Genomic DNA, 27448 nt, shown 5'->3' with positions numbered 1-27448 from the left:
TCCTTCCGGAAAATGGGTTTTTTTATGAGTATTAAGAATGCATCATATAAATAATTTTGGAGAATATAATTTACAGAATATTCTTCAAGGGTATATCAACTTCGGTTCCGCCCGAAGTTAGCTTTCCTTTCTTGTTATACCCTTGCAGAGGGTATTATAATTTTGGTCAAAAGTGTGCAACGCAGTGAAGGAGACATCTCCGACCCTATAAAGTATATATATTCTTGATCAGGATCACCTCTGGAGTTGATATAGCCATGTCCGTCTGTCCGTCTGTCTGTCCGTCTGTCTGTCCATCTGTCTGTTTCTACGCGAACTAGTCTCTCAGTTTTAAAGCTATCGAATTGAAACTTTGCACACACCCTTCTTTCCTTTGCACGCAGTATATAAGTCGGAACGTCCAGGATCGGCCGACTATATCCTATAGCTGCCATATAACTGATTGATCGGAAATGCCATAACTTTGATGTTTGTAAAGTTAGGAAGCTGTGATTTTCTATGGGTTTTATATTTGGTTAGTTAATTCGACCTACCAAATTTCATAAGGATCGGCCGACTATATCCTATAGCTGCCATATAACTGATTTATCGGAAATGCCATAACTTTGGTGTTTGTTAAGATAGGAAGTTGGGATTTTCTATGGCTTTTATTTTTGGCCAATCAATTCGACCTACCAAATTTAAGGATCGGCCGACTATATCCTACAGCTGCCATATAACTGGACGATTGGAAATGCCATAACTTTGGTGTTTTTAAAGTTAGGAAGTTGGGATTTTTTATGAGTATTAAGATCATATCATCATATGAATAGTTTTGAAGAATATAATTTACAGAATATTCTGTAAGGGTATATCAACTTCTGCTCCGCCCGAAGCTAGCTTTTCTTTCTTGTTAAATATTATTTTTAATTGCAAAATGAACTACTTTAATTGATTTGATATTTCTTATATTTATATTTAAGGAAGTAGTGATTACCAGCTCATTATCTGTAACAAGCGGTATGCTCAACCTGATGAGAAATTGTCCCAAGGAAGCAGCTCATCTCCGGAAAGAACTTTTAATTGCGGCTCGTCATATATTTGCTACAGACCTACGTCAAAGTAAGTTTTTAATCATCAATTTGATGATATTATACGATTACATACTACGTTTATAAGTACGTAATTCTTAAGTACGCAATCGATCTTAGCAAACTGTTTGTCCAATACCTTAGAGTTAATTGACAAAGGATCAACATGTCTGATAACTTTGAAAACGTAAAGCCACTTAATTCGACCAGCCACATTTTCGATATAGCCCGCAACGCTATGAAGGGAAGAGATCGAAGCGGATATCGATCGGATCTGCACAATATATATCCATTGTATTGCCAATGAGGCCATGCCTCAGATTAACCCTATGGCCTTCAGATGGGTATAAAGGCCGGTAGTTGTTCCGTAGTTTCGCACCAGCTTGTGTATATTAAGGTTCAAGTCGAGCTTCCAATCAAGGATTACCCACATTGGTAAAGGTAGGCCATTGTTTTTTGTCCAGTTTTATACAAATGAAAGGCTTCTGGGAAAGAAGTTGTTGAAAGCTGCAGCTGATAGGATTGTGCAATTTTAAAACTATTTTAATCATGTGTTCTTGGGATTTTCTTTATTTGTAATACTCCCCTGCATTATACAAACATTTTAGTTTCTGATAGCATTTCTCCCATTTTGTTTTCCATTAATTCTGATTTTGGTCTAAGTCACGAGTTTACGTGCATAGACAGCTCAAAAAGAAATAAAGAGAGAGCTGTCAAAAAATCCATGGTGCATACCAAAACAGCGATAACTGAATTAGCGTTTAGACATTGCCAACTCCATAACTCGAATTGCGCATAACCAATTTTTGTTATACCCTTGCAGAGGGTATAAAGGTTGTTATCATCACCAGACGAGTAGATCCATCCAAGTCCGTCTGTCCGTTTCCAGAACGGGTCGGAACGCCTTACTATATCATAAGGGAACAATCAGAAACAATTTAATAAAATTAAAACATTTATATTGTATTTTAAAGATTTCAGAATTACGGTTTTACTTTTATACAAATCGGACGACTGTATCTGAACACGACTGAACAATCTGAAAATCAACCTAGCTTTCTTGTTTTAAAGATAAAGAAATATAGAATATTTAATTTTTAAAACAGCTGCTAGGGTATATACCTTCCTTTTTTGATTGATTTTGAATCAGCAAGCCTTACTTTTAATATCCACGCTGTTATAAGGAAAATTGTTGACAACGTGGTCTGCACGAATATACGTATGACCGCTTTAAATACAATTTACTCAAGGGATTGATTCGATATGACGTAAACCATCATACTCGGCAAAATACATCGAATAAATTAATCGCTAACCAGAACTATGTCATCTACTTACAAACGTCCGCGAGTACGGAACTGAGCTAAGTTGATTTACGCGAGCTCCTGTAAAACTTACATCAATTTTTATACCCTTGCAGAGGGTATTACATAATTTCAGTCAAAAGTTTGCAACGCAGTGAAGGAGACTTTACCGACCCTATAAAGTAAATATATTCTTGATCAGCATCACCAGGAGAGTCGATCTAGCCATGTCCGTCTGTCCGTCCGACCATTTCTACGCAAACTAGTCCCTCAGTTTTAAAGCTATCTGACTGAAACTTTTCCAAAAGTTGTCTTTCTATTGCAGGTAGTATATAAGTCGGAACGAGCCGCATCGGGCCACTATATCATATAGCTGCCATATAACTGAACGATAACTTTTGTGTTTTTAAAGTTAGGAAGTTGGGATTTTCTATGGGTTTTATTTTTGGACAATTAGTCTGACCTACCAAAGGATCGGACGACTATATCCTATAGCCGCCATATAACTGATTGATCGGAAATGCCATAACTTTTGTGTTTGTAAAGTTAGGAAGTTGGGATTATCTATGGGTTTAATTTTTGGCCAATCAATCCGACCTAGCAAATTTTATAAGGATCGGCCGATATCATATATCTGCCATATAACTGAACGATTGGAAATGTCATAACTTTGGTGTTTTTAAAGTTAGGAAGTTGGGATTTTTTATGAGTATTAAGAATGCATCATATAAATAATTTTGGAGAATATAATTTACAGAATATTTTGCAAGGGTATATCAACTTATCCGCCCGAAGTTAGCTTTCCTTTCTTGTTCTTACTTAAATAACTTTGAATTAGAAAAATTAAAGTTAGCTTTCCTTTCTTTTTATACCCTTGCAGAGGGTATTATAATTTTGGTCAGAAGTTTGTAACGCAGTGAAGGAGACGTTTCCGACCCTATAAAGTATATATATTCTTGATCAGGATCACCTCCTGAGTTGATATAGCCATGTCCGTCTGTCCGTCTGTCCGTCTGTTTCAATACCGTTTGCGAGCTCAGTTTAAAAGCTAGCGATCTGAAACTTTCACACTCGTCCTAAAACATGTGTACGCAGATCAAGTTTGAAAATCGCCCCGATCGGACGTCTATATCCTATGGCTCCCATAGGAACAATCGGATATATCTTTCAAGAATTGATGATATTTCGCGCAGTGTAAAAGCTATTGACATGAATCTTTCCAAATCGTATTTTTTTATGCATACCTTGATCAGGGTAAAAGCGCGTGGCGATCGGACGTCTATATCCTATAGCTCCTATAGGAACAATCGGATATAACTTTCAAGAATGGAAGATATTTCGCGCAGTGTAAAAGCTATTAACATAAATCTTTTTCAAATCTTATTTTTTTATGCATACCTTGATCAGGGTAAAAGCGCTTGGCGATCGGACGTCTATATCCTATAGCTCCCATAGGAACAATACGGTGAAATCGGTTAAAATTTAATGATTTTTAGGATATTTCGCACAGTATATAAGCAATTGACATGAATCTTTCCAAATCGTATTTTTTTATGCTTACCTTGATTAGGGTAAAAGCACGTGACGATCGGACGTCTATATCCTACAGCTCCCATAGGAACAACAGGGTGAAATCGGTCCAAATTTGTTGGTTTTCTGAATTTTTCGCGTAGTGTGTAATCTACTGACATACATTTTTCCTAGTCTTATTTATTTACGCATATCTTGATTAGGGTAAAAGCGCTTGCCGATCGGACGTCTATTTCTTATAGCTTCCGTAGGAAAAATAGTTAAAGGCTGCGAAAGTATCCCTTTTTTTCAATTTTTAAATGACATTTTTGCAGTATAAAAGCAATTGACATCAAACGACGCAAATCTAGTTTATTTATGTATATCTTATTCCTTTCGCTACTTTTTCAGTTTTAGCAACTTCGGCAAAGTCTGCAAGGGTATTAAAACTTCGGCTTGCCGAAGTTAGCTTCCGTCCTCGTTATACCCTTGCAGAGGGTATTATAATTTTGGTCAAAAGTGTGCAACGCAGTGAAGGAGACATCTCCGACCCTAAAAAGTATATATATTCTTGATCAGGATCACCTCCTTAGTTGATATAGCCATGCCCGTCTGTCCGTCTGTGTGTTTCTACGCAAACTAGTCATAACTTTGGTGTTTGTAAAGTTAGAAAGTTGGGATTTTCTATAGGTTTTATTTTTGGCCGATCCGACTTACCAAATTTCAGAAGGATCGGCCGACTATATCCTATAGATGTCATATAACTGAACGATCGGAAATGTCCATAAAACGCTTCTCCACAATTCCTTTGGCTTATTGATATATTTTTTTGCAAAGGACAGTCTTTAAAGCTTGTTTGCTGTTGATATGTATGGCACGTCCTTGGCTTTGTAGGTCTAAAGATCACTTTCTTTTAGTCGCCGACGGACTGTGCGCTCACTAATTGGGGTCTTCACTGTTAAATTAAATTGATCGGCAGTAGACTGAGGCTTCAGAAAAACATTTTTTTTAAATTCCCGTATAAGGACTCGGTCTTCACTGGGTTTTGTTTTGCGCTTGGCACCTGATCTTCTTCAATTACGCAAGTCGTTATGCTTTTCAAACTTCTTAATTTGGTAGTGCACTGTCTGACGCGACACATCAAACTCCTTGGCAATGTCTTTGACTGCAATTCCAGCCTTAAACTTCGCTTCCATTGAAGATCTGGTAGCCAAACTTGACTCAGCCGTTTTACCTATGTTATTTAATACTTTTGTATTTTAATAATAACATATAATTTTGATAAAGGCTAAGCACAAAAGCTGTTTGATTCTCGCGTGCTCAAAAATGTGAAAATATATCCACAAAGATGCTCGCAAAATACTTATGCCATTCAAAAACCCGTTGTCTGCATGCATTCTTATCAGCAAAAAGAGAATGCAAAGGGTAAACGAAACAAAATTGGGAATGCACATAGCTAAAAATATATTGTTTGCTTTGCACTTACGTTTTAAACCGTTATTTGACGATTTTAAGTAACGCTAAGTTCAATAGTCAAAAAGAGGTTTCGTCAAAATAATTATGCCGACTAGTGTATATACTTTATAGGGTCGGAGATGTCTCCTTCACTGCGTTGCACACTTTTGACCAAAATTATAATACCCTCTGCAAGGGTATAAAAAAAAGATTTGGAAAGATTCATGTCAATAGCTTATATACTGCGCGAAATATCCTGAAAGACATCAGTTTTTGACCGATTACACCCTATTGTTCCTATTGGATATAAACGTTCGATCGGCTAGCGCTTTTACCCTGATCAAGGTATGCATAAAAAATAAAATTTGTAAAGATTCATGTCAATAGCCCTTACACTGCGCGAAATATCACCAATTCTTGCTATTTATATTCGATTGTTCCTACGGGAGCTAAAGGATATAGACGTCCGATCGGGGCGATTTTCAAACTTGATCTGCGTACAGATCTGCATACACTGTGATAGTTTCCGATCGCTAGCTTTTAAACTGAGCTCGGACTCATCATCATATGATGCATTCTTAATACTCATATAAAATCCCAATTTACACCGCCGAGCCACGCCGCCGCCGCCGCCGCCGATTTTTGTCTTTTTTAAGGCGCCGCCGCCGAATCACGATGCTTTTAAGTAATCGAATAAAAGAATCGATATTGTTTCAGCTCCATCTCTCAGAAAAAGAAGTGTTAATTTCTTGAAATTTTATGTTTGTTTAATTATGTTATTATGTTTAATACGGAAAATAAATAAAAGTTGAAGAAATTAAGGAAACTTTTATTTTAAAAAAAAATGTTGTTTTTACTGAGTACGCCACCGGCCGCCGACAAATTCGACGGCTTAGCTGCCGCCGGCGCCGCCGTTTTCATTTTAACTCTACGCCGCCGCCGCCGGCTTTTCTTGACCCCTACGCCGCCGCCGACGACCAAGCCATCGGCGTAAACCTCTACTTATATCAACTCAGGAAGAGAATATATAAACTTTATAGGGTCGGAAATGTCTCCTTCACTGCGTTGCACACTTTTGACCAAAAGATCAACGCAAGAGTATAAAAAAGATCAATTTCATTTTTAAATAGCAGTTGTAGTATATATTTTTCTGATTGGCAAGAACTTTTACAATAATCAATAGGCTTTTATATTGAAAAAATGTCATATGAAAATAGAAAACAAGAAAAAAACGAGCTTTTAACATTTTTTTTTTACGTAAGCTATAAGATACAGACGTCACATCGGCAAGCGCTTATCAAGCCCTGATAAAGGTATGCATAAACAAGAAAGAAAAGCTAACTTCGGGCGAAGCCGAAATTAATAAACCCTTGCAGAATATTCTGTAAATTATATTCTCCAAAACTATTCATATGATGCATTCTTAATACTCAATTCTTAATCCCAACTTCCTAACTTTAAAAACACCAAAGTTATGGCATTTCCAATCGTTCAGTTCTATGGCAGCTATAGGATATAGTCGGCCGATCCCTATGAAGTTTGGTAGGTCGGATTGATTGGCCAAAAATAAAACCCATAGAAAATTCTAACTTCCTAACGTAACAAACACCAAAGTTTTGGCATTTCCAATCGTTCAGTTATATGGCAGCTATTGGATATAGTCGGCCGATCCTTATAAAATTTGGTAGGTCGGACTGATTGGCCAAAAATACTTCCTAACTTTACAAAGACCAAAGTTATGGCATTTCCGATCAATCAGTTATATGGCAGCTATAGGATATATAAAATTTGGTACGTCGAATTGATTGGCCAAATGTAAAACCCATAGAAAGTCCAAACTTCCTAATTTTACAAACACCAAAGTTATGGCATTTCCGATCAATCAGTTATATGGCAGCTATAGGATATAGTCGGCCGATCCTGGACGTTCCGACTTATATACTGCGTGCAAAGGAAAGAAGGGTGTGTGCAAAGTTTCAATTCGATAGCTTTAAAACTGAGAGACTAGTTCGCGTAGAAACAGACAGATGGACAGACAGACGGACAGACAGACGGACAGACGGACAGACAGACGGACAGACAGACGGACAGACAGACGGGCAGACAGACGGACAGACAAACGGACAGACAGACGGACAGACAGACGGACAGAAAGACGGACAGACAGACGGACAGACAGACGGACAGACAGACAGACAGACGGACAGACAGACAGACAGACGGACAGACAGACGGACAGACAGACACCTCAACTCAGGAGGTGATCCTGATCAAGAATATATATACTTTATAGGGTCGGAGATGTGTCCTTCACTGAGTTGCACACTTTTGACCAAAATTATAATACCCTCTGCAAGGGTATAAAAAATAAGATTTGGAAAGATTCATGTCAATAGGCCTTACACTGCGCGAAACATCTTCAATTCTTGCAAGGTATATCCGATTGTTCTTATGGGAGCTATAGGATATAAACGTCCGATCGGGAACACATGTTTTAAGACGACTTTCAGAAAATGGATTTAATATATTTATACTACTTTAGTGCTGTATATACTATTAGAATTATTGAAAATTTAACACTGTTTTGTATTAACCAAAAAAGAAACGCGAACTTAGATTTGTAATAGCGATTTACTCACCGTAATAGTGACGACGAAAGGGAGTGCGGTGATAATGAGCTTCGATTTAACACTGATTTTTTAATTTCACATTATAGTACGGCTTCTAGACCTATGCTTAGCCATTGGCGATAGACGGGGCGAATTCCCAAGAGCGAATGAAAGCTTTATTGGCTCATGCTCTCGTTTTACAGCTAGAAAATTTAAATTAAAGCGCCAAATGCGCGCCCCCTCTGAAGGAACAACGTCCTTTAGCCAAACACAGGTAAGGGGCCAGCCGATGGACAGCTCGCCGGTATACGTCTTCCTGCGTCCGCACGTCCGTCACCCGAACCTTCTCATCGGCGCCGGCGTGGACCGCTACCACTCGCCCGATCCTTCACTGCTGGGGTGGAAGGTTGTTCTCGTGAACGACGACCATTCTTCCCACGTCGATTTTTGGCTCCTCCTTGTACCACTTTGTCCTCTGCTGCAGGCTTAAGATGTACTCCCGGGACCATCGCTGCCAAAACCTGTGCTTGAGCGAGAAGAACCCTCTCCACCGACGCAAGCAGGTCAGGTTGATGAGCTCCGGGACTGCTTCCGAACGTGGGGCCAACAGGGGCCCGCCAATGAGCAGATGTCCGGGGGTCAGGGCTTCGCCGTCGTTTGGGTTACTGCTGAAGGCTCCTAGAGGCCTGGAGTTCAGCACGGCCTCCACGCTGGTGAGAAGAATTCCTCCGCGGTCAAGAGGTCTTAGCCGACCTTTCGAAGGAACAGGTGCTTTGACTTCACACCTGCTTTCCAAAGTCTGCCGAAGTGCGGTGCTCTGGGCGGTATGAACGCAAACTCGCATACTTTTTTTGATGCGTATGGTTGTATACCGCGGACGACTTACAAGAGCTCGAGGTCCAGCGTGACTATTCGTAACGTGCAGGTATGACACTTAGGATCTATTGAATTGTGAGCTTTTAGACAGCAACAACGGGAATTTCGCTTCGAACGGAATAGGAGCATTCAAAAACCGACCCTTAACTCGTAGCAATGTCGAGAAACACCAATTTAATTTATTATCCTAAATAACGGGGTTTAGATTTGAATATTCGTTGTTAACGATTTTTCCGAATTTTACTAATATCGTCACTGAATTCATGAAATGGGATAACTTCAACAATTTTCTCAAAAGCGAAATTCAGTTCTCTCTTCTATTTTCTGAAGCAGATAATTTGGCTCTGGGTTTACTACGAGAGCTAATGCCGATTTGCGTAATTCCATGGAAACTACTTCGGCCGGCAGTTCGAAATTTCGATTTACAGGCCAATTAATTTCTGAGTCCAGCAAGAATAGAGGCCCGCCGGACAAAATGGATGTTGTAAACTCCTCAACGTCACATCCATGGGACTCAATGTCTGCTGGGTTAACTTTCGTGGGAACGTTTCTCCAAAGACACGTTGAGGGGATCTCCTTTCGATTTGGCGGTCAATAAAGACACTTTTAAATCTTTAGCAGTTTAAGTACGAACGTAGATGCACGCTCCATACGTTCGCATGGAAGAGTCAGCGAAACCATTTGAATTTGAATCGGGACTTGTGGATCTGTGTGGACGAATCGCGATACGACATAAATACTAACTCAATAGAAAGAATAGGAACTGCAATAGGAAAGTTTCAAGCAGATAGCTTTAAAACTGAGGGACTAGTTTGCGTAGAAACGGACGGACGGACGGACAGACTTACAGACGGACGGACAGACTGACGGACAGACCGACAGACTGACGGACAGACGGGCTGACGGACATGGCTAGATCGACTCTGATACTGATCAGGAATATATATGGTTTATAGGGTCGGAAATGTCTCCTTCACTGCGTTGCAAACTTTTGACTTTTGAAATTATAATACCTTCTGGAACGGTTTAAAAATCAATAAATAAACCGTAATGTTATTACCAAATAACTTAATTTATTTAGTTGATTAATTTCAAACTTCAAATCAAGCTTGACGACTTTCGTCAGTCATATCAAAAATGTTTTTAAAAGCAAATTTTTAGCTGAAGGCGAATTGGTAAAGCTAAGACTAAGTTGCGGAGAAGCGGACTAACAAATTATATATAGAATTTGTAAATAAACTCCTCAGGTATTTTGGTTTTCCCAGCAGTGTCGAGTGCAACATTTATTTTTCAAAAAAACAATTATGATGCCTAATAGTTTTCTGTAGACAGGACCGGATCATACCAATTGGATCCCTTGCTCTATCAAATCTTTCGAAATAATGGAAGTTGGCTTCGGAACTGTACTGATTTTTATTGTTGAATAGTTAGAAAATGAGTAAAATAAAAAAAAAGATTTTTCCACGGTGTAAGGGAAGGCTTTTTAGGTTTTAGGCTTTTTGTTTACCCAACTTAGAGCTGTTGTTCCGATCAACTTTAAACTAGGAAATATGAAAAACAAACAATTTTTATTTGGATTCCTTTGTCTATTTCACAACAAATGCAACCCTCAATTTACATTTTATTGATTAAAACGTAAAGAAGAAGATAAAAATAGGTGACTAGAGAGATAATCCCAAAAACTCAGCTAAACTGTATATTGTGAGTGACAAGAATAAGTAGACTTGTTTTATTAAACTCTTCTTATTGCCTTAGTGGGCAAAAATAATATATTATATATGTTATTTCACACATACCAAAATATGATTTGCAAAGTTTTTTTTGCAAATTATTATACCCAAACGCGATATTCTGCTAATAACGCCTGTTTAAAACAGTTGACTTAATTTTTACTATATTATTTTAATTATTTCTTTTTTAGAATTCATTCCGTCAATTGATAACCTATTTGATGAAGACTTGCTTATTGGAAAAGGGATCACGTTGGATTCGATTCGACCTTTGGCATATTCAACACTAGCAGATCTTGCTCACCATGTTCGCCAAAGCCTTAGTTTAGACGTATTAATAAAAGCAGTAAATCTTTTTTCAAAAAATGTTCATGATGAAACACTTGCTGTAGGAATACAAACCATGTCTTGCAAGCTTTTGTTGAATCTAGTTGATTGCTTACGACATCACAGTGAAATAGAGCCTCAAAAATCTAGAGCTATTCTTTCAAAACTTTTAAAAGTTTTTGTAAAAAAATTTGAAACTATTGCCAAAATTCAGCTTCCATTAATAATTCATAAATGGTAAGTACAACTCAGGCTTGTAAAATGACACATCATGGTTTAAATGAAATCACACGTTCTATTAAGTTCACAAGATAATTTGCTTACTTATTGATGTACGTTGATTTATTAAAAGCACAAAAAACTCGAATGAAAGCCAACTTCGGCAAACCGAAGTTTATATACCCTTGCAGTTATTACGACATTTCGATTTCGATATTACTGAAAACAATAAAGCTATATCGATTTTGCGTTGCATTTTGTCATCGTTTTTATGGAAGTTTATTAATTGTCTTAGTAAATAAATACTATATCTAAAAGGAATATTTTGACCAATGAAATGAAATACAGCAAAATAATTTTTTTTTAATAATTTTTTTTTAATAATTTTTTTTTGTTTTTTTTTTGATTTTCTTATGGGAGCTATATAATTTAGATGTCAAATTTTTCCTTAATTAAAACAGTAACGAACAAAAAAAAATTAAAAAAAACAGGAAAGGACCGACAGACGGATGGACGAACAGGTCGGGCGGACAAACAGACATGACTAGATCGACTTTCCTGGTGATGCTGATTAAGAATATATATATATACTTTATAGGGTCGGAAAGTTCTCCTTCACTGCGTTGGAAACTTTTGACTTAAATTATAATACCCTCTGCAAGGGTATAAAAAGAAAAAAACACACCTATAATTTTGTCCATAAGTGTACCTATTGTTTTCGATGTTCATACCGAGAGACGGACAATCTGTCATACAATATATCTTTTTAATCGACGACTGACCGTTATAACTCAAAATATTAGGTCTCGACTATGGTGTAATAATAATTTATAATTGAACATTCAAAAACACCGGTGAAAAGAATATCAACAACGCCTGTCTGTCCTTCCGCCAAATGAAATTTAAATATTGATTTTAGTATTGATTTAAAGAGATGCTGTTGTAAAACAATAAAAACATTTATGGCCGTTCTTGGTAATAAAATAAATCGTAGTGTTCTTTAATTAATTTTGCATTGAACTCTTTAATTTATTTATTTACATTAAAGCAAAGGACAATCTAATTTTGGAGCACCGACAAATACAACTGGCACTGTTTCATTGTCGCTTATTAATGTGGCAGACTTAAAGGATGTATGTATTGTAAATAAATTATTTTCATTATTGCTAAACAAAATTTATTCTACTAGGATCAAATATCCAATGAACAAACAAAATCATATGGAACTGGATCGCAATGGGTGAATTCTGTAAATGTTGCCGAATTTCGAAGCTTAGTTAAAACTCTTGTGGGTGGAGTTAAAACTATAACATGGGGTTTTTTCAACTCTAAGGTACGTTTTTCACAATTTATCACTTTTATTATTCATAATGTCTCGAAAAGTTTCAGATATCTGAAACAGGTCTACCCCAACACGAAAAGCTGTTCAGCCCTGAAATTTTATGCTCTTATATCGACTTGGTCCATTATGCAATGGAGGCTTTAGATATTTATACTATTAACGTTAATCCAAATCAACAGAGAACGTCTGGATTGATATCTAGGAGTAAAGAAGAAAAAGAAGTATTAGAACATTTTAGTGGCATTGTAAGTACTACAAAAATACTTTTATTTCTCGTGATGATTAATTGATTGATGCCTTGAGTGAAACTTTGCGGTATCACATGCTTTGAGTTAGACATTTTTACCCTTGAAGAGATTATTACAATTTAAGTCAAAAATTTTCAGGAGACATTTCCGACCCTATAAAGTATATATATTCTTTATCAGCATCACCCGGAGAGACGATCTAGCCATGTCCGTCTGTCCGTTTCTACGCAAACTAGTCCCTCAGTTTTAAAGCTATCTGCTTAAAACCTTCCCAAAAGTTGTCTTTCTATTGCAGGTAGTATATAAGTCGGATCAAGCCGGATATAGCTCCCATAGGAACAATCGGAAAAAAAATTCAAAAAATTATAATTAGGGATTTGGTTTTATTTAAATATTATTGAATTACGGTTTTAATTAAAATTAAAATCGGAAAACAATATCATATAGCTGCCATAGAAACGATGCAACGCAAAATCGACATAGCTTCATTGTTTTAAGTAATATAGGCGTAGAAATCGAAATGTGGTCGATTTGTAATAACTGGAAGGGTATATAAACTTGGGCGTGCCGAAGTTTACTTCCTTTCTTTTGTCGTCTGTCATTGGCCCAACTTAATCTAATAGTGGTCTACCAATCAAAAAATGACCTAGAGTAGAAACTTCTTGTTGATCAATACCATCTTCCACAGTGTATAAAGGTCTTGAGTTGAAACATGCGCGTATTTGACACAAGAGCGTCGACATTTCGTATGTTAGGCTGTTGTCCCCGATAACCCTTTTAAGATTGTATTTCATAGATTTTACTCCAGCTTCCCAGAATATATATACTTTATAGAGTCGGAAATGTCTCCTTATGTTTTTATTTATTTTTTTTTAAGATTTGTTGAGATTAGAGAAGATGGTGTTTTAAGGTTAGGAAGTTAGGATTTTCTATGGGATTTATATTTGGCCAATCAATGTGACCTATCAAAATTCATAAGGATCGGCCGACTGTAGAATATAATTTACAGAATATTCTGCAAGGGTACATCAACATCAGCTCCGCACGAATTTAGCTTCCCTTTCTCGTTTTTATACCCTTGCAGAGGGTATAATAAATTTCAGTCAAAAGTTTGCAACGCAGTGTAGGAGACAATGCCGACCCTATAAAGTGTATATATTCTTGATCAGCATCACCAGGAGAGTCGATTTAGCCATGTCCGTCTGTCCGTCCGTCCGTTTCTACGCAAACTAGTCCCTCAGTTTTAAAGCTATCTGTTTGAAACTTTCCCAGTTGTCTTTCTATTGCAGGTAGTATATAAGTCGGAACGAGCCGGATTGGGCGACTATATCATATAACTGCCATATAACTGAACGGTCGGAAATGCCATAACTTTGGCGTTTTTAAAGTTAGGAAGTTGGAATTTTTTATGGGTTTTAATTTTGGCCAATCAATCCGACCTGCCATAAGGATCGGCAGACTATATCCTATAGCTGCCATATAACTAAACGATTGGAAATGCCATAACTTTCGTTTTTTTAAGTTGGGAAGTTGGGATTTTTTATGGGTTTTATTTTTAGCCAACCGACCTGATTTTGGGGAATATAATTTACAGATTATTCTGCAAGAGTATATATTAACTTCGGCTCCGCCCGAAGTTAGCATTCCTTTCTTGTTCAACTTTCACTGAGTCATTTATTCCAGGACCATAAAATAATCTATCTGCAGCAGTAGCAGCTTCTAATAATTCAATTTGATGTTGTCTGCAAGCCATTCTTCCCTACCGCTTGTTCTCATGCGCTCTCAAGTCAGAGATCCTTATGCGCTGTGCATCTTCTCTGCCGGCATACGAATGCGCATTGGGCCCAGCTGAGACCCCCATTGCCTTCATATAATATAGAAGTGATGCTGCGCCTTCATTTAACATGCCAGCAGCTATATATGTAGCCATTTCCAACGTTTTGAAACCAGCCGAAAGTACCTTTGGAGAGATCTTCCATATCAGGTGATTGTAGCTCTCGTTGTTATTTTGAGTAAAACCACCCACCCATTGTTCCAATCATTCTTTACTGCTAAGATGTCCAATCTATGGGACGTAGTGCAACATCTTCTGGAATTGGTTAATAATCATGCTCATACGTAGATAACTCATTTGCAGCTGCGACCCGCTGCCAAGAGCACCATGATTCTGGTCCGATCGGGCACTTTTCATGTTTTTGATTCTTGTCTGTCGAGCAGTAATGATCAAATGTGGCCCAGATGCATATTTTTAACTGAATCACAATTTCTCCTGATCGCTAAACCATAATAAACTGTCATTTTATCGATCGGCCCCCTACTGCGAGATCCCTCGGCGCGCCTTCACTAATGTGTCTATAACTTCGAAAATATTCGTCGGATCGACTTGAAATTTCGTGTTAGTATACTCAGATATACCTAAGTAAAATTTAAATATATTTTTGTTTTTATTAAAATATATGCTTTATTTATTGAATCTTATCTATATGAGACTAACAATAAGTATATCAAATCTTAACAAAGTTATATTACAGTTATAACTTACAGTCGTGTAGACTGAATTTAGACTAACGGGCCCTAATATTTATTGCTGGGTTGGTAGATTGTTACGATGCAGACGAGCTCTGTTAGAAACCCGTGTTAGGTTCCTTGCGAGATTATTTGGGTGCAGTGTAACCTTGTTATGGTAGGCCGCTTTCTGCTTTGCTATTTCATCTTTGACCGGTGGTATGCCCAGATCCCTGTGGATGTTTTCGTTCCGAACATACCATGGTGCCCCAGTGATTGTTCGCAGGATTTTTAATTGTGAGCTGTATGATGTCAACGTTGCTGTTGCTCGCGTTCCCCCAGAGCTGAGAGCCGTAAGTCCAAATGGGATTAAGGGTGGAGTTGTAGAGAATAACTTTAAAGTCCAGACACAGGGGTGATCGAGAATTTATAATCCAGTGTAGGCTGCTAGCTTTAAGTCTGAGATGTACTTTCTTGCATTCAGTGTGCCTCCGCCAGGTTAGGCGTCTGTCGAGATATGTTACATCGCTGGCTTGGGGAATCTGAGTACTATTCAAAGTTAGCGGGGGGCACGATTGTCTATTAAGGGTAAACGTTATATGTTTACACTTTTGTTCATTAATTTTGATTCGCCAGTCTGATAGCCACTTCTCAACTACCACTAAATGATCAGCCAGTTGAGCTGTTGCTCTAGTTGGGCATCTCGAGCGGCTCAGGATTGCGGTGTCGCCAGCAAATGTGGACGTAGTCAGCCTTTCGTTCGTAGGGATGTCTGTTGTGTATAGGACAAACAAGGTAGGGCCCAGTGCTTGAAACAAAATCGGGTTAATTGCAATTTCAGAGCTACCGACGCAGTTGAAGAGAGTTTGTGGCGGCGTTCGGCTGAAATACATTTCGTAGGAGTAAAGCAAATGTTTCGGCTCTGTCTTCGTCACTGCGGGCCCAAGTACCCGAGGAGTTTCTCATCGGAGTGACTGATTGTATAGAAGACCTTAAATATGGGTGAGCTCTCCACAAAGGATGCTTTGTACTGGTCGGCGACAGTTTCTCGATGTACCGGCGCTGCGCAAGCTCCTCTTCTTGCTTGAGGGTTTTGGTGAGTCTGCGGGTGGCTTCATTAAAGAGTTGCTTCGATCTGCAGGATTGCCAAGCGCGTCATAGACGTCGTTTTCCCCGATTTGACTCCAGGGCATTAGCACAGAAGTCGATGTCGTTCTCTATGTTTAACTGTGGTGTTAGTTCATTGTGGGAACTCACGTACTTTTTGTACTTTAGCCAGTTAGTTCTAGTCGAGGTCAGCCTGAAGGGGTGCTCGATTACTTTCGGGCTTTGAAGAAGAGTTATTAAAACAGGCGAGTGGTCCGATGATAAGTCCGATAGCGATTTGGCGCTTATTAAATTTCTTGGGATGTTCTTGGTCATAGCGAAGTCAATTAAGTCCGGAAGTTTTCTGGGTTCAGCTGGCCAATATGTGGGGCTGCCAGGGGAGAAGTAGTCGAGTTTGTTGCTCAAATTTATGATTGCTTTATACAGTTGTCTTCCTTTGGGGGTCACGAGTCTTGATCCCCAGTGCGTGTGATTGGCGTTGTAGTCTCCTCCTGCTATAAAGCGATCTCCGAGTGAATTGTAGAAGTCCAAGAATTGCTCTTCAGTTATTGTAAAACGCGGTGGGCAATAGACAGCGGCTATAGTGATACTGCCGTTGCCTGCTTGTAGTTTTATAGATGTAGCCTGCAAATAATTTGTTGCAAACCTCTGGTGAAATTGGTGCGTTCCCTGATTAAGATTCCAGTTCTTCCGTGAGCCTTACCGTACGGATGATCTGTGCAGTATAACCTCTTATTTGGAAGTTGTATTTACTTGTGAGATGCGTTTCTGCCAGCAGCATTACATCTATTTGGTTTTCATTGAGGAATTGAGTTATTTCAAGTTTGTGAAACGCCATTGGCATTCCACATGGATATTCGAAGACAAGACATCGATTATTTAGATTATTGGGAAATTGGTATGGGATCATACCCTGTTGTAAAGTCATGCTGTTTGGTATTTGTCCTATTGCTTGCTGAGGTGTTATTATTTTTTGCTCAGAGCATTGAGCTTGTGGGAACCTCGTCTGATTGGCAAGTCCTGATTTTAGGGCACTGGCGTATGAAACTCCCCCATTTGTGTGGAGGGGCCCAAATGAAGATCTGGCTGCTTTCGCAAAGAAAACATTAGGTGTGGTTTGGGATTGCACGTACGCTTTTCGTGCATTCTGGGAGCGTGCGGGTTTGGCTTGTTGAAACTGACTCTTCAGCTCTTTATAGACCTGGCAGCCTCTGTAGTTTGCGTTATGGTTAGCGCATTTCTTCGTCTTTGCGTCTTCTTTGCTTGCAGGGCAAGGTTCGGAGTTGTGGAAGCCACCACAAGCTACGCAAACTGAACGAAGCCCGTAGTTGTTTCTGGTGTGTCCCCATACTCTTGGCAGTTTGTGCATTGCAGCGGACCATTTCGCTTATGCGGTTCTTCAACAGTAATCCTTCTATGCAACAGGAATTGCAGTTTGTAGATCGGGTGCACTTCATTTTTTTTCAAGGCTCTGCTTTCAGGCTCCAGTTCGACCTTAAAGAGTGGTTGCGGCTTTTTATTTTTGTTGATAATATTAATAATATTTTTGGAGAAGAATCCTTTTTCTTTCAGTGCCTCTTTTACCTCATTGGTGGATACGTCGGGCTCTATGCCCTTTAGCACTACTTGCAAGCCCTTGCTACTATTGAGCTGGTACGTGTAGTAGGGTTTCCTAGCCTCGTCTAGGTAATTGGTTACAGCTCTGAATTGATCTTCAATTTTAGCTTGAAGCTTTGTTTCATGAACATTCCCTTAAACAAGAGGAGTAACATAAAAGTTGTCATTCCCGACCAGCACAACAATTCTCTTTGCTAGGGCATTTGAGTTCTGTTCCCTTATGTAAATTGGTGGAGGCTTTGGTTTCTTTTGAACAACCTGTCCAGCTTCGGATTGATTATTGTCAATTTCGACAATAGGGCGAATCTGCTGTTACTAGATGCCCCTGGTTGTTCGCTGCCTTTATTAGGGCAATTTTGTTTTGGTTTATTTCCAACCATTTTATTTTGCGGGCTTAGCTTCCGTTTGATTTGGATGTAACGATCCATGCCAGTCTGTATAGCCGGACCCACTTGTTGTTGTTTGATATTTTTTTTTTTTTATTTTATTCTGATGGACGTTGATGCACTACGAGCAGTACAAACAAGTGGCCCAACGACACCAAATAAATAGAGACAAGACACAAGTGAAAATAAAAGGCACAATTAAGAGTAAAGCAACTGAGTTAAAATATTAGTTTTTAATAGCGGGATAGAAGTTGAAATGCAAATTAGATGATAAAGGTTGTTATAATTATTACATAGAACTCGAAAGGGCTCGTGCAGACAAAAATTTGATGAACATCGTGGCAAATTTAGAGGGATATAATTTCGTGTTAGTCTAACAGGAACATTGAAAGTTAGGCGGTTTACAAGTTCTGCAGAATCAATATCACCTCTTATAAGATTTTGCATAAAAATAGTACCAAGCATTGTTCTACGATTTACAAGTGTAGGTAAATTAAGCAACAGTAATCTACTCTGGTAGGAAGGTAGCCTTACGTTTTGATCCCAGTTCAAACTACGAAGGGCAAATAGAAGAAATTTTTTTTGTACCGACTCAATACGGTCAATGTGCACTTGATATTGTGGACTCCAAACCGACGAACAATATTCCAAAATAGGACGGACAAGGGAGGTAAATAATAATTTGGTCGTATTAGGGTCATCAAATTCTTTTGACCAACGCTTTATAAAGCCAAGAACACTCATGGCTTTATTAACAGTGGACATACGGTCGAGTGACGTATTTTCAAGAAAATAACTAATAAACGTAGGAGTACTCCTATAAAAAGTCATGACGTTGCATTTAAGGTAGTTCAACTTTAAAAGGTTGTACTCACACCATTCATGAAAACAATCAATAAATAAATGACTGTAAGTTAAATTACGACGCTTTATCATTATATGATAAACAAAGCTTAACATCATCAGCATACATTAGTACACGAGAATGTGTTATGATAGAGGCAAGATCGTTGATAAACAAAGTAAACAGCAAAGGGCCCAGATGACTTCCCTGAGGGACTCCAGATGTCACGTAGATCAATTTTGAAATAGAATTCTTGAATATAACCCTCTGAGTCCTACCATTCAAGTAACTTGAAATCCAAGTTAATAGATTACCAGGAAACCCAAGCAGATCTAATTTGAATAAAAGAAGAGAGTGGTTGACGGAGTCAAACGCCTTACTAAAATCTGTATATATAACGTCAGTCTGCATTTTTTTCTGAAATCCATTTATTACAATTGACGACTATTCCAGAAGATTGGTGGTGGTCGATCTTCGCTTAACAAAACCAAGCTGACACGGTGATATAAGCGAGGAACATAAATGTTGCAAATGAGAAGTGATAATACGTTCAAATGCTTTAGGAATTGCCGACAATTTGGAAATACCTCTATAATTCTTGGCATCAGCCTTCGCACCCTTTTTATGAAGTGGAATAATAAAAGAGTCCTTTCAGATAGTAGGAAAAACTGATGATGAAATAGACAAATTGAAAAGTTTAAGAATCGGTTTATAATTGGTTGACGCACAAAACTTGAGCACACATCCAGGAAGTCCATCTGGACCGGGAGAATAAGTCGGCGTTCTTGTCGCTAAATCTATTAAGAGAGAATTTTCAGTAATTAAAGGGGTAAAAATACAATTTGCCCTATTTAAGGGATTAGGGTAGTTAGAAATTGACCAAGCTGTCGAACTTAAGTAGTTTGCAAAAACTCAGCAAATAAATCAGCAATTTCAGAATCCGTCGATACCTCCGTTGAGTTTAGACGTACCGATGAAGGCAATGCCGATGCCTTAGCATTACAAAGTTGAAAAACTGTTTCGGATCATTTGAAAATTCAAATTTACATCGATTTAGATACATAGAATAGCAATGACATTGAGAACTACATATTTCGAAAAATCTGATGGCTTACCCGATTTTTTATACTTTTTATAAGTATTAGATTTAAGGTTTTTAAGTCTTTGAAGCGCATTGGTAAACCAAGGAGGCCTGTTTAGGTTTAAAGGAAACCTATCAGGAACACATTCATTAAAAAAAGTATTTAACGCTATATAGAATAGTTCAGTGGCACTTTCAATGTCTGTACAATTGTAAAAGTCTGTCCAATTATAGTGAGAAATCATATCGTTAAGTTTATTGTAGTCACCTTTACGAAAACATCTCATTTTAGTTGGCGACACTAAAGGAGAGAGGGTATCAGGAACACATTCATTAAAAAAAGTATTTAACGCTATATAGAATAGTTCAGTGGCACTTTCAATGTCTGTACAATTGTACAAGTCTGTCCAATTATAGTGAGAAATCATATCGTTAAGTTTATTATAGTCACATTTACGAAAACATCTAATTTTAGTTGGCGACACTAAAGGAGAGAGGGTATCAGAGCAGGGGAGGCAAATTGTCAATTCCATTGTTGGATGATATCCGTCTTCAGGTACAACAAGATTCTACATACCGTGACCTCGGACGGGTCTGAAACAAACACAAGATCTAATTGTCTATTTAAAGAATTTCGTATAAAGCTTACTTGCTGTAACTATAATTCTAAAAGGCCATCTACAAAATCATGGGCGGATAAAGGTATAGCGACAAGTGAGTCAGTGGGAGGAGACCAAGAAATATCAGGTAGATTAAAGTCACCCAAAACAATCAAAAGGTCTCTGTTAGAAAGCAGGGATAGTACGGATTTTATTGCGGACAGATGGTGCTCATAAATTACTAGATCAGAGCCAGGTGGAATATAGGAACATGTAACAAAAATAGATAAAGATTGCAAGGAAACTTTCACACTTACAAATTCAATTTCGTTTGGGATATGAGTGAGAATTCTTTCAGATGTTAGGCTAGAGGCAACGGCAATCAGTACACCGCCCCCCTACGTGAGGGGCGATCGGTCCTATAAGTATTAAAGTTATTTGACAGAACTTCAGAGTCAGATATCTCTGGTTTTAGCCAAGTTTCCGTAAAAGCCAAAATATCTTCGGTGAATGCAGAGGAGTCAGCATAAAGCTTGTGTAGGTTCATATTTAGTCCCTTAACATTTTGATACGCCAAGAATAAACTTTTTAGTTTTTTGGCACAGTGGAAGGCCTAAATCATCATTAAGCCAAAAACTTTCAGAAAGTAACACATTAAACACATCATATTGCCGATATTGGCACTCGAACTTACAATTGGCCTTGTAGTTTTATTCGGCGCTGCAAAAGTTGCAAACGCATTCGAAATCGCGTTGTTGGTAACGGCGACCGTTGATGTTGTTGTTGCAGTGGCTGCGGTTGCAGAAATTAACGAGGTCGCAGTGCTCGTGGCTGGTGAGCTGTGAGTCGAAGCTGGGGTGGGGTTCTACACTGCAAGCTCCATGAAGTGGGAGTTGGTGTCAGTAGGGCGGGAGAACAAGACCGTGCTCTCACACTGTCAATGGTCAGTAGGGCCGAGTTGCTCTTTGAAAAAGTTCTTTCTACTTTCTACGGGTTGAGAAATAAGAGATATAACTGTTTCTCTGGTCTACGGAGCTTCTACGCTCATTTTTTGAATCGCCGCTCATTGAGCTATTACTCCTGGCACTTCTTAGTTTTTATAATAACTTTGCACTAGTTTTATACATAGCACTAATTATTATATACTATTTTATTTTCTGTTTTTAGCAATAAGATTGCCTTTATTACACTACTCCAGTATTTTTAGTTATTTGTTTTTCACGTATGCACTCTCCGGGTGTTTCAATGATTTGATATATGTGCATCGAGTTTTTGCTGTTTTTTTTTTTGTTTAACTTCTTCATGTTACATTTTTAGTTTTCTTATTTATGTAGGTAGTATGTGTACAAAATGAATGAGCTTCGAATATATTTAATAAAGCCTTGTTTCATATTTAAAAAATAACTTAAAATTATTGTTCATAGAAAATTGATAAATGTGCAAAATTGACTTGATAAGAAAAAAGTTGTATATACATTTATAATATAACTGATTTAATAATTTTTAGTATGATATAGTGTCTTCCTTTTGTTGCTCCACTAATTACAATCGTTTAGGCATTGAATTAACCAAGTTCTCCAGGACAGGTTTATCAATGTTTGCCCATTCCCTAATAATTGCCACCTTTAAGTCCCTTAAGGTCTCAAACTGCCTTCCACCTCCGAAAACTTTAGCTGATAGGATGCCCCAAAGATCCTCAATCGGATTTAAGTCCGGACTTTTAGCAGGCCACTGCATCAAGGGTATTTTTTTTTGATTCCTGAAACGTCTTTGTGTACCGTGCAACATGTATAGGAGCGTTATCCTGTTGAAACACAACATCCTCGCAATGGAACTTTTCAGAAAATGATATAAGTTCACTTTCTAAGAGATTCGTATATATTTCCGCATTAATGTGACCTGGTACAGCATACTAGCGATTTTCCAAAGAAGCTAAAAGCCGCCCAACCCATAAGAGAGCCACCACCATGGTTGCGCCTGTGGCAAGTCAGCCGGGGATGCCTGGGGTCTCGCCAATACTTTTGGTTTCCATCTGGGCCGTCTAAATTAAATTTTTTCTCATCACTAAAGACGACATTATGGAATTTACCATCCCAAAATTTATATTTTTCATAAAAAGCAATTCGGGCCATTTTATGGCGTCCTAATAGCTTAGGTTTTGGTACCTTAGCTTCATATCGGAGATGTAACTCCTTTCGGCAAATTTGCTGCACCCTTTGCCGAGTTATTGGCAGCTTCAGTTCTGCTTTAATTTGGGTGCAACTCATCATTTTATCAGTTGCTAAAGCTCGAACGTGGCGTTTAGTGCGCTAATCAACCTTACGAATTGCACCTTTTCGGATGTTCTGAGCATATTTTTGCGGATACTTTTGAAAATTCGATATAGTATTTTGATGCCTGTTTAATGATGCAGCAATAACACCCACTTTAACGTCACAATCAGCCTTAGTTTTGATTTTAATCTGCTCTTCTTTACTCAATTCGGTTCCACGTGGCATTTTAATTGGTTTCTACCGTTTATTTTACTGAAAGCTTGTCAAAGTAACGCAATATAATTATACCCGTTACTCGTAGAGTAAAAGGGTATATTGTATTCGTGCAAAAGTATGTAACAGGTAGAAGGAAGCGTTTCCGACCCTATAAAGTATATATATCTTGATTAGGGTCACTAGCCGAGTCGATATAGCCATGTCCGTCTGTCCGTCTGTCCGTCCGTATGAACGCTGAGATCTCGGAAACTATAAAAGCTAGAAGATTGGCATTTTGCATGCAGATTCTAGGAGTTCCTACGCAGCGCAAGTTTGTTTGAAAAAGGTGCCACTCCCCCTTTAACGCCCACAATCGCTTATATACGATTTTAAAAATTTAAATATTTCGGAAAAGTAAAAATGCAGTTTTATTGTGTTTATCAATACCTATCGAAATGTAGAAGAAATTTTTCAAATCGGACCATTTGTTAAAAAGTTATGCGTGATCAAAGTTTCTATCTCCATCTCCCTCGCACTCCCTTTACCTGAGTAACGGGTATCTGATAGTCGGGGCACCCGACTATAGCGTTCTCTCTTGTTTTTAATTTGGTTTTTTAGGTGATCACACAAATTTAGTCACTTTGTTCCTTGAAATTATTTCCGTATCACACTCAAAACGCAAATGAAGAACTTTGCACATTTATCAATTTTCTTTGAAGGGCATCACTTTGCGTTCTTCTTTATTCTAACGATGCTCCAGATTTGGATCTGATAAGAAATCAATGTATGAAGAAACATGAATACATATAAGATAAAAATTGGGTGTACTCAAAATAATATAACTGTCACTATTAGAACGACGGAAATATCAAAAATAAAATGTGCACATATATCAATTTTACTGAGGTATATATATTCACGGGGATGGGGAGAGTCCCGAGTTACTGGGTCGCCTAAACTTCTGTGTGCTTAAAAGAATTACCAGGAACTTTATTTTTCTTACTTTAAATCATTGTATATCTAACTATGATATGCATGAACCTTTTAGAGTACTATGTAGTGACTCTAATAGACTATACCATACTATTTCTACTACCGACTCTTTGCCAATCTTAAAAGCATTAATTTAGCACAAAATTAGTATTAGTATTTTGTTTCGCATGCATTCTAATTTAGTCTGTCCGTTTTCTTTTTCATTTCTCGCGATCTCGTTTTGTTAAACCCATTGGGGAAAAGGGCTCCGCGCGTAACTTGCACTGCACGCTGATCATAGTGCATCAGCGTCCGAATAAAAAACTTTTTGGGGTCGAAAATGTGTCGCCCTTTACTGCGTTGCAAATTTGCTTTAAAGGGGGGGTATAGTTAATTCGGTGCAAAATCGGTCATCTATTAAGAATTTTTATTGGCGATACGAATAGTCTCAGCTCAATTTTGCATGTGATAGGGCAACATTTAAACAACATGTGTGAATTTTTTCATCCAAAAATATTAAAAATTGAATGAGATACATGCAATCTCCGACGGCGCAAAACACGTTTTGCGGTGTACACCATAACGGGTCACAGAATTATCTGAATTGAAACAAGAAAGGAAAGCTAACTTCGGGCGGGGCCGAAGTTGATATACCCTTGCAGAATACTCTGTAAATTATATTCTCCAAAATTATTCATATGATGCATTCTTAATACTCATAAAAAATCCCAACTTCCTAACTTTAAAAACACCAAAGTAATGGCATTTCCAATCGTTCAGTTATATGGCAGCTATAGGATATAGTCGGCCGATCCTTATGAAATTTGGTAGGTCGGATTGATTGGCCAATTATAAAACCCATAGAAAATCCCAACTTCCTAACTTTACAAACACCAAAGTTATGGCATTTCCGATCAATCAGTTATATGGCAGCTATAGGATATAGTCGGCCGATCCCTTTGAAATTTGGTAGGTCGGATTGGTTGGCCAAATATAAAACCCATAGAAAATTCCAACTTCCTAACTTTACAAACACCAAAGTTATGGCATTTCCGATCAATCAGTTATATGGCAGCCATAGGATATAGTCGGCCGATCCCGGCCGTTCCGACATATATACTGCGTGCAAAGAAAAGAAGGCTGTGTGCAAAGTTTCAATTCGATAGCTTTAAAACTGAGAGACTAGTTTGCGTAGAAACAGACAGACGGACAGACGGACATGGCTATATCAACTCAGGAGGTGATCCTGATCAAGAATATATATACTTTTTAGGGTCGGAGATGTCTCCTTCACTGCGTTGCACACTTTTGACCAAAATTATAATACCCTCTGCAAGGGTATAACAAGAAAGGAAAGCTAACTTCGGGCGGAACCGATATACCCTTGAAGAATATTCTGTAAATTATATTCTCCAAAATTATTCATATGATGCATTCTTAATACTCCTAAAAATAACAACTTCCTAACTTTAAAAACACCAAAGTTATGGCATTTCCAACCGTTCAGTTATATGGCAGCTATAGGATAGGCCGATCCATATGAAATTTGGTAGGTGGGATTGATTGGCCAAAAATAAAACCCATAGGAAATCCCAGCTTCCTAACTTTACAAACACCAAAGTTATGGCATTTCCGATCAATCAGTTATATGGCAGTTATAGGATATAGTCGGCCGATCCCGGCCGTTCCGACATACAGGGGTGGTCAAAAGTATTTGCACATTTCTTTGAGTAAGTACGTGTAATTTGTGCAAATACTTTTGACCACCCCTGTATAAGTTAACACACACAGTTCCCACAAAGACAAATTGTCGAGTTGCAGGCCATATCCGGTGGCCAACACGCGCAGTAAGGAAACCGCCGACTCCGCACTCCGAGGGCAGTTGCCCGGAGCCCGGTCAGAGCACTCGCGGAGCGAGTGATCGCCACCGGCCGGATATCTGCTGCTGACCTGGCGCTTTATTTCTGGCGCTGGGAACACTTACTCAGCGGATGATCGCCACCGGCCGGATACCAAGTGCTGACCCGGCACTTTAGCGGCAGCGCTGCGACCAGGCAAAAGCCTCGAGCCGCGGCCGGACCGGGACCTTATGTTAGTCTAAATTTGTACTCCGCAGCCTTAGCTGTGTTTTGTAAATCAAGTATTGTTTATCCTCTACCTTAACAGGTTTAGGAGTAATAAATAATAAACTTAATATCGCACCGTGTCTTTATTATCCTCTGCCTTAACAGGTTTAGGAGAAATAGGGATTAATTAAATACCAAATACCAAACTAAAATAACTGGCGCTCAACGTAACCGATCCCGCGATACTCGGTACCGTGCGAATTACAAAAAGTAATTTGCAATTCAAAAGTATTAAAAATACTCGCGCGACACCGTGCAGTGAATTTAAAAAAAAATAATAATAAATAAATAATTAAATTGCCTATAAAATAAAATAGAAAAACGGCAAAATAAATAAAGCAAATAAAGCATCGAAATTGGCAGCAGAGACATATAAAATTAAACGCTAAGAAATCAGCGACGGGAAATAAAGGGGAACACAAGACCTCTCACCCGCCACCCGAGAAACGACAACGACGGCAGCAGCAGCAGCAACGACAGCAGCAACAACAACGACAACTGTAGCGGCGACAGAGACGACTGCAACGGCGGCAGAGACAACAGCGGCGACAGAGACAACTGCAGCGCCGGCAGAGACAACTGCAGCGACGGCAGAGACGACTGCAGCAGAAAAGGCGGCAGAGAAGGCAGCGCGTGCAGAACCAACAAATAAAAAAACTCTCGACGGCGGAGTAACCATAAGAAATGTGAGTAGGCTTCTTGTCTTTTTTTTCACTCGCCAATAAATAAAGTATTCGGAGAGCTAAAATTGCCGGTACAGTGGGCACATTATTATTTTCCCCACACAAATTTTTTTATTTTTAATTAATAAATAAATAATAAAGTATTCGGAGAAGTAAAATTGCCGGTACAGTGGGCACACATTATTATTTTCCCCACACAAAATTTTTGTTATTTTTGAACAAATTAATTATTAATTGCCAAGTGAAACAAGGAGTGTTTTTCTGGAAATATTAAAATATTAAAATTATAATAAAATCTATTAACGGTGGGAGCATTAGTATTCCCCGTGTATTAAATTTTTATTTCAATTAATAAAATGAATTATTAATTA

General features: G+C 38.4%; 1 protein-coding gene across 4 annotated transcripts in view; it reads left to right on the top strand.

Annotated features, from left to right (window-relative positions):
* LOC108049303 (transcription-associated protein 1) overlaps positions 1–27448 on the top strand; it is a 466810-nt gene that overhangs the window by 179474 nt on the left and 259888 nt on the right. For all 4 annotated transcript variants that reach the window (XM_044456610.1, XM_044456611.1, XM_044456612.1 and 1 more), the window contains exons 6-10: positions 963–1101; positions 10745–11117; positions 12148–12232; positions 12289–12432; positions 12483–12686. In XM_044456610.1, coding sequence (XP_044312545.1) covers positions 963–1101; positions 10745–11117; positions 12148–12232; positions 12289–12432; positions 12483–12686 — 945 coding nt within the window. The remainder of the gene's footprint in view (positions 1–962; positions 1102–10744; positions 11118–12147; positions 12233–12288; positions 12433–12482; positions 12687–27448) is intronic.

The sequence above is a fragment of the Drosophila rhopaloa genome, unplaced genomic scaffold (genome assembly GCF_018152115.1).
Source record: "Drosophila rhopaloa isolate 14029-0021.01 unplaced genomic scaffold, ASM1815211v1 contig_133, whole genome shotgun sequence".
Lineage (NCBI taxonomy): Eukaryota > Metazoa > Arthropoda > Insecta > Diptera > Drosophilidae > Drosophila > Drosophila rhopaloa.
This window is presented reverse-complemented; position numbering and strand designations above follow the sequence as displayed.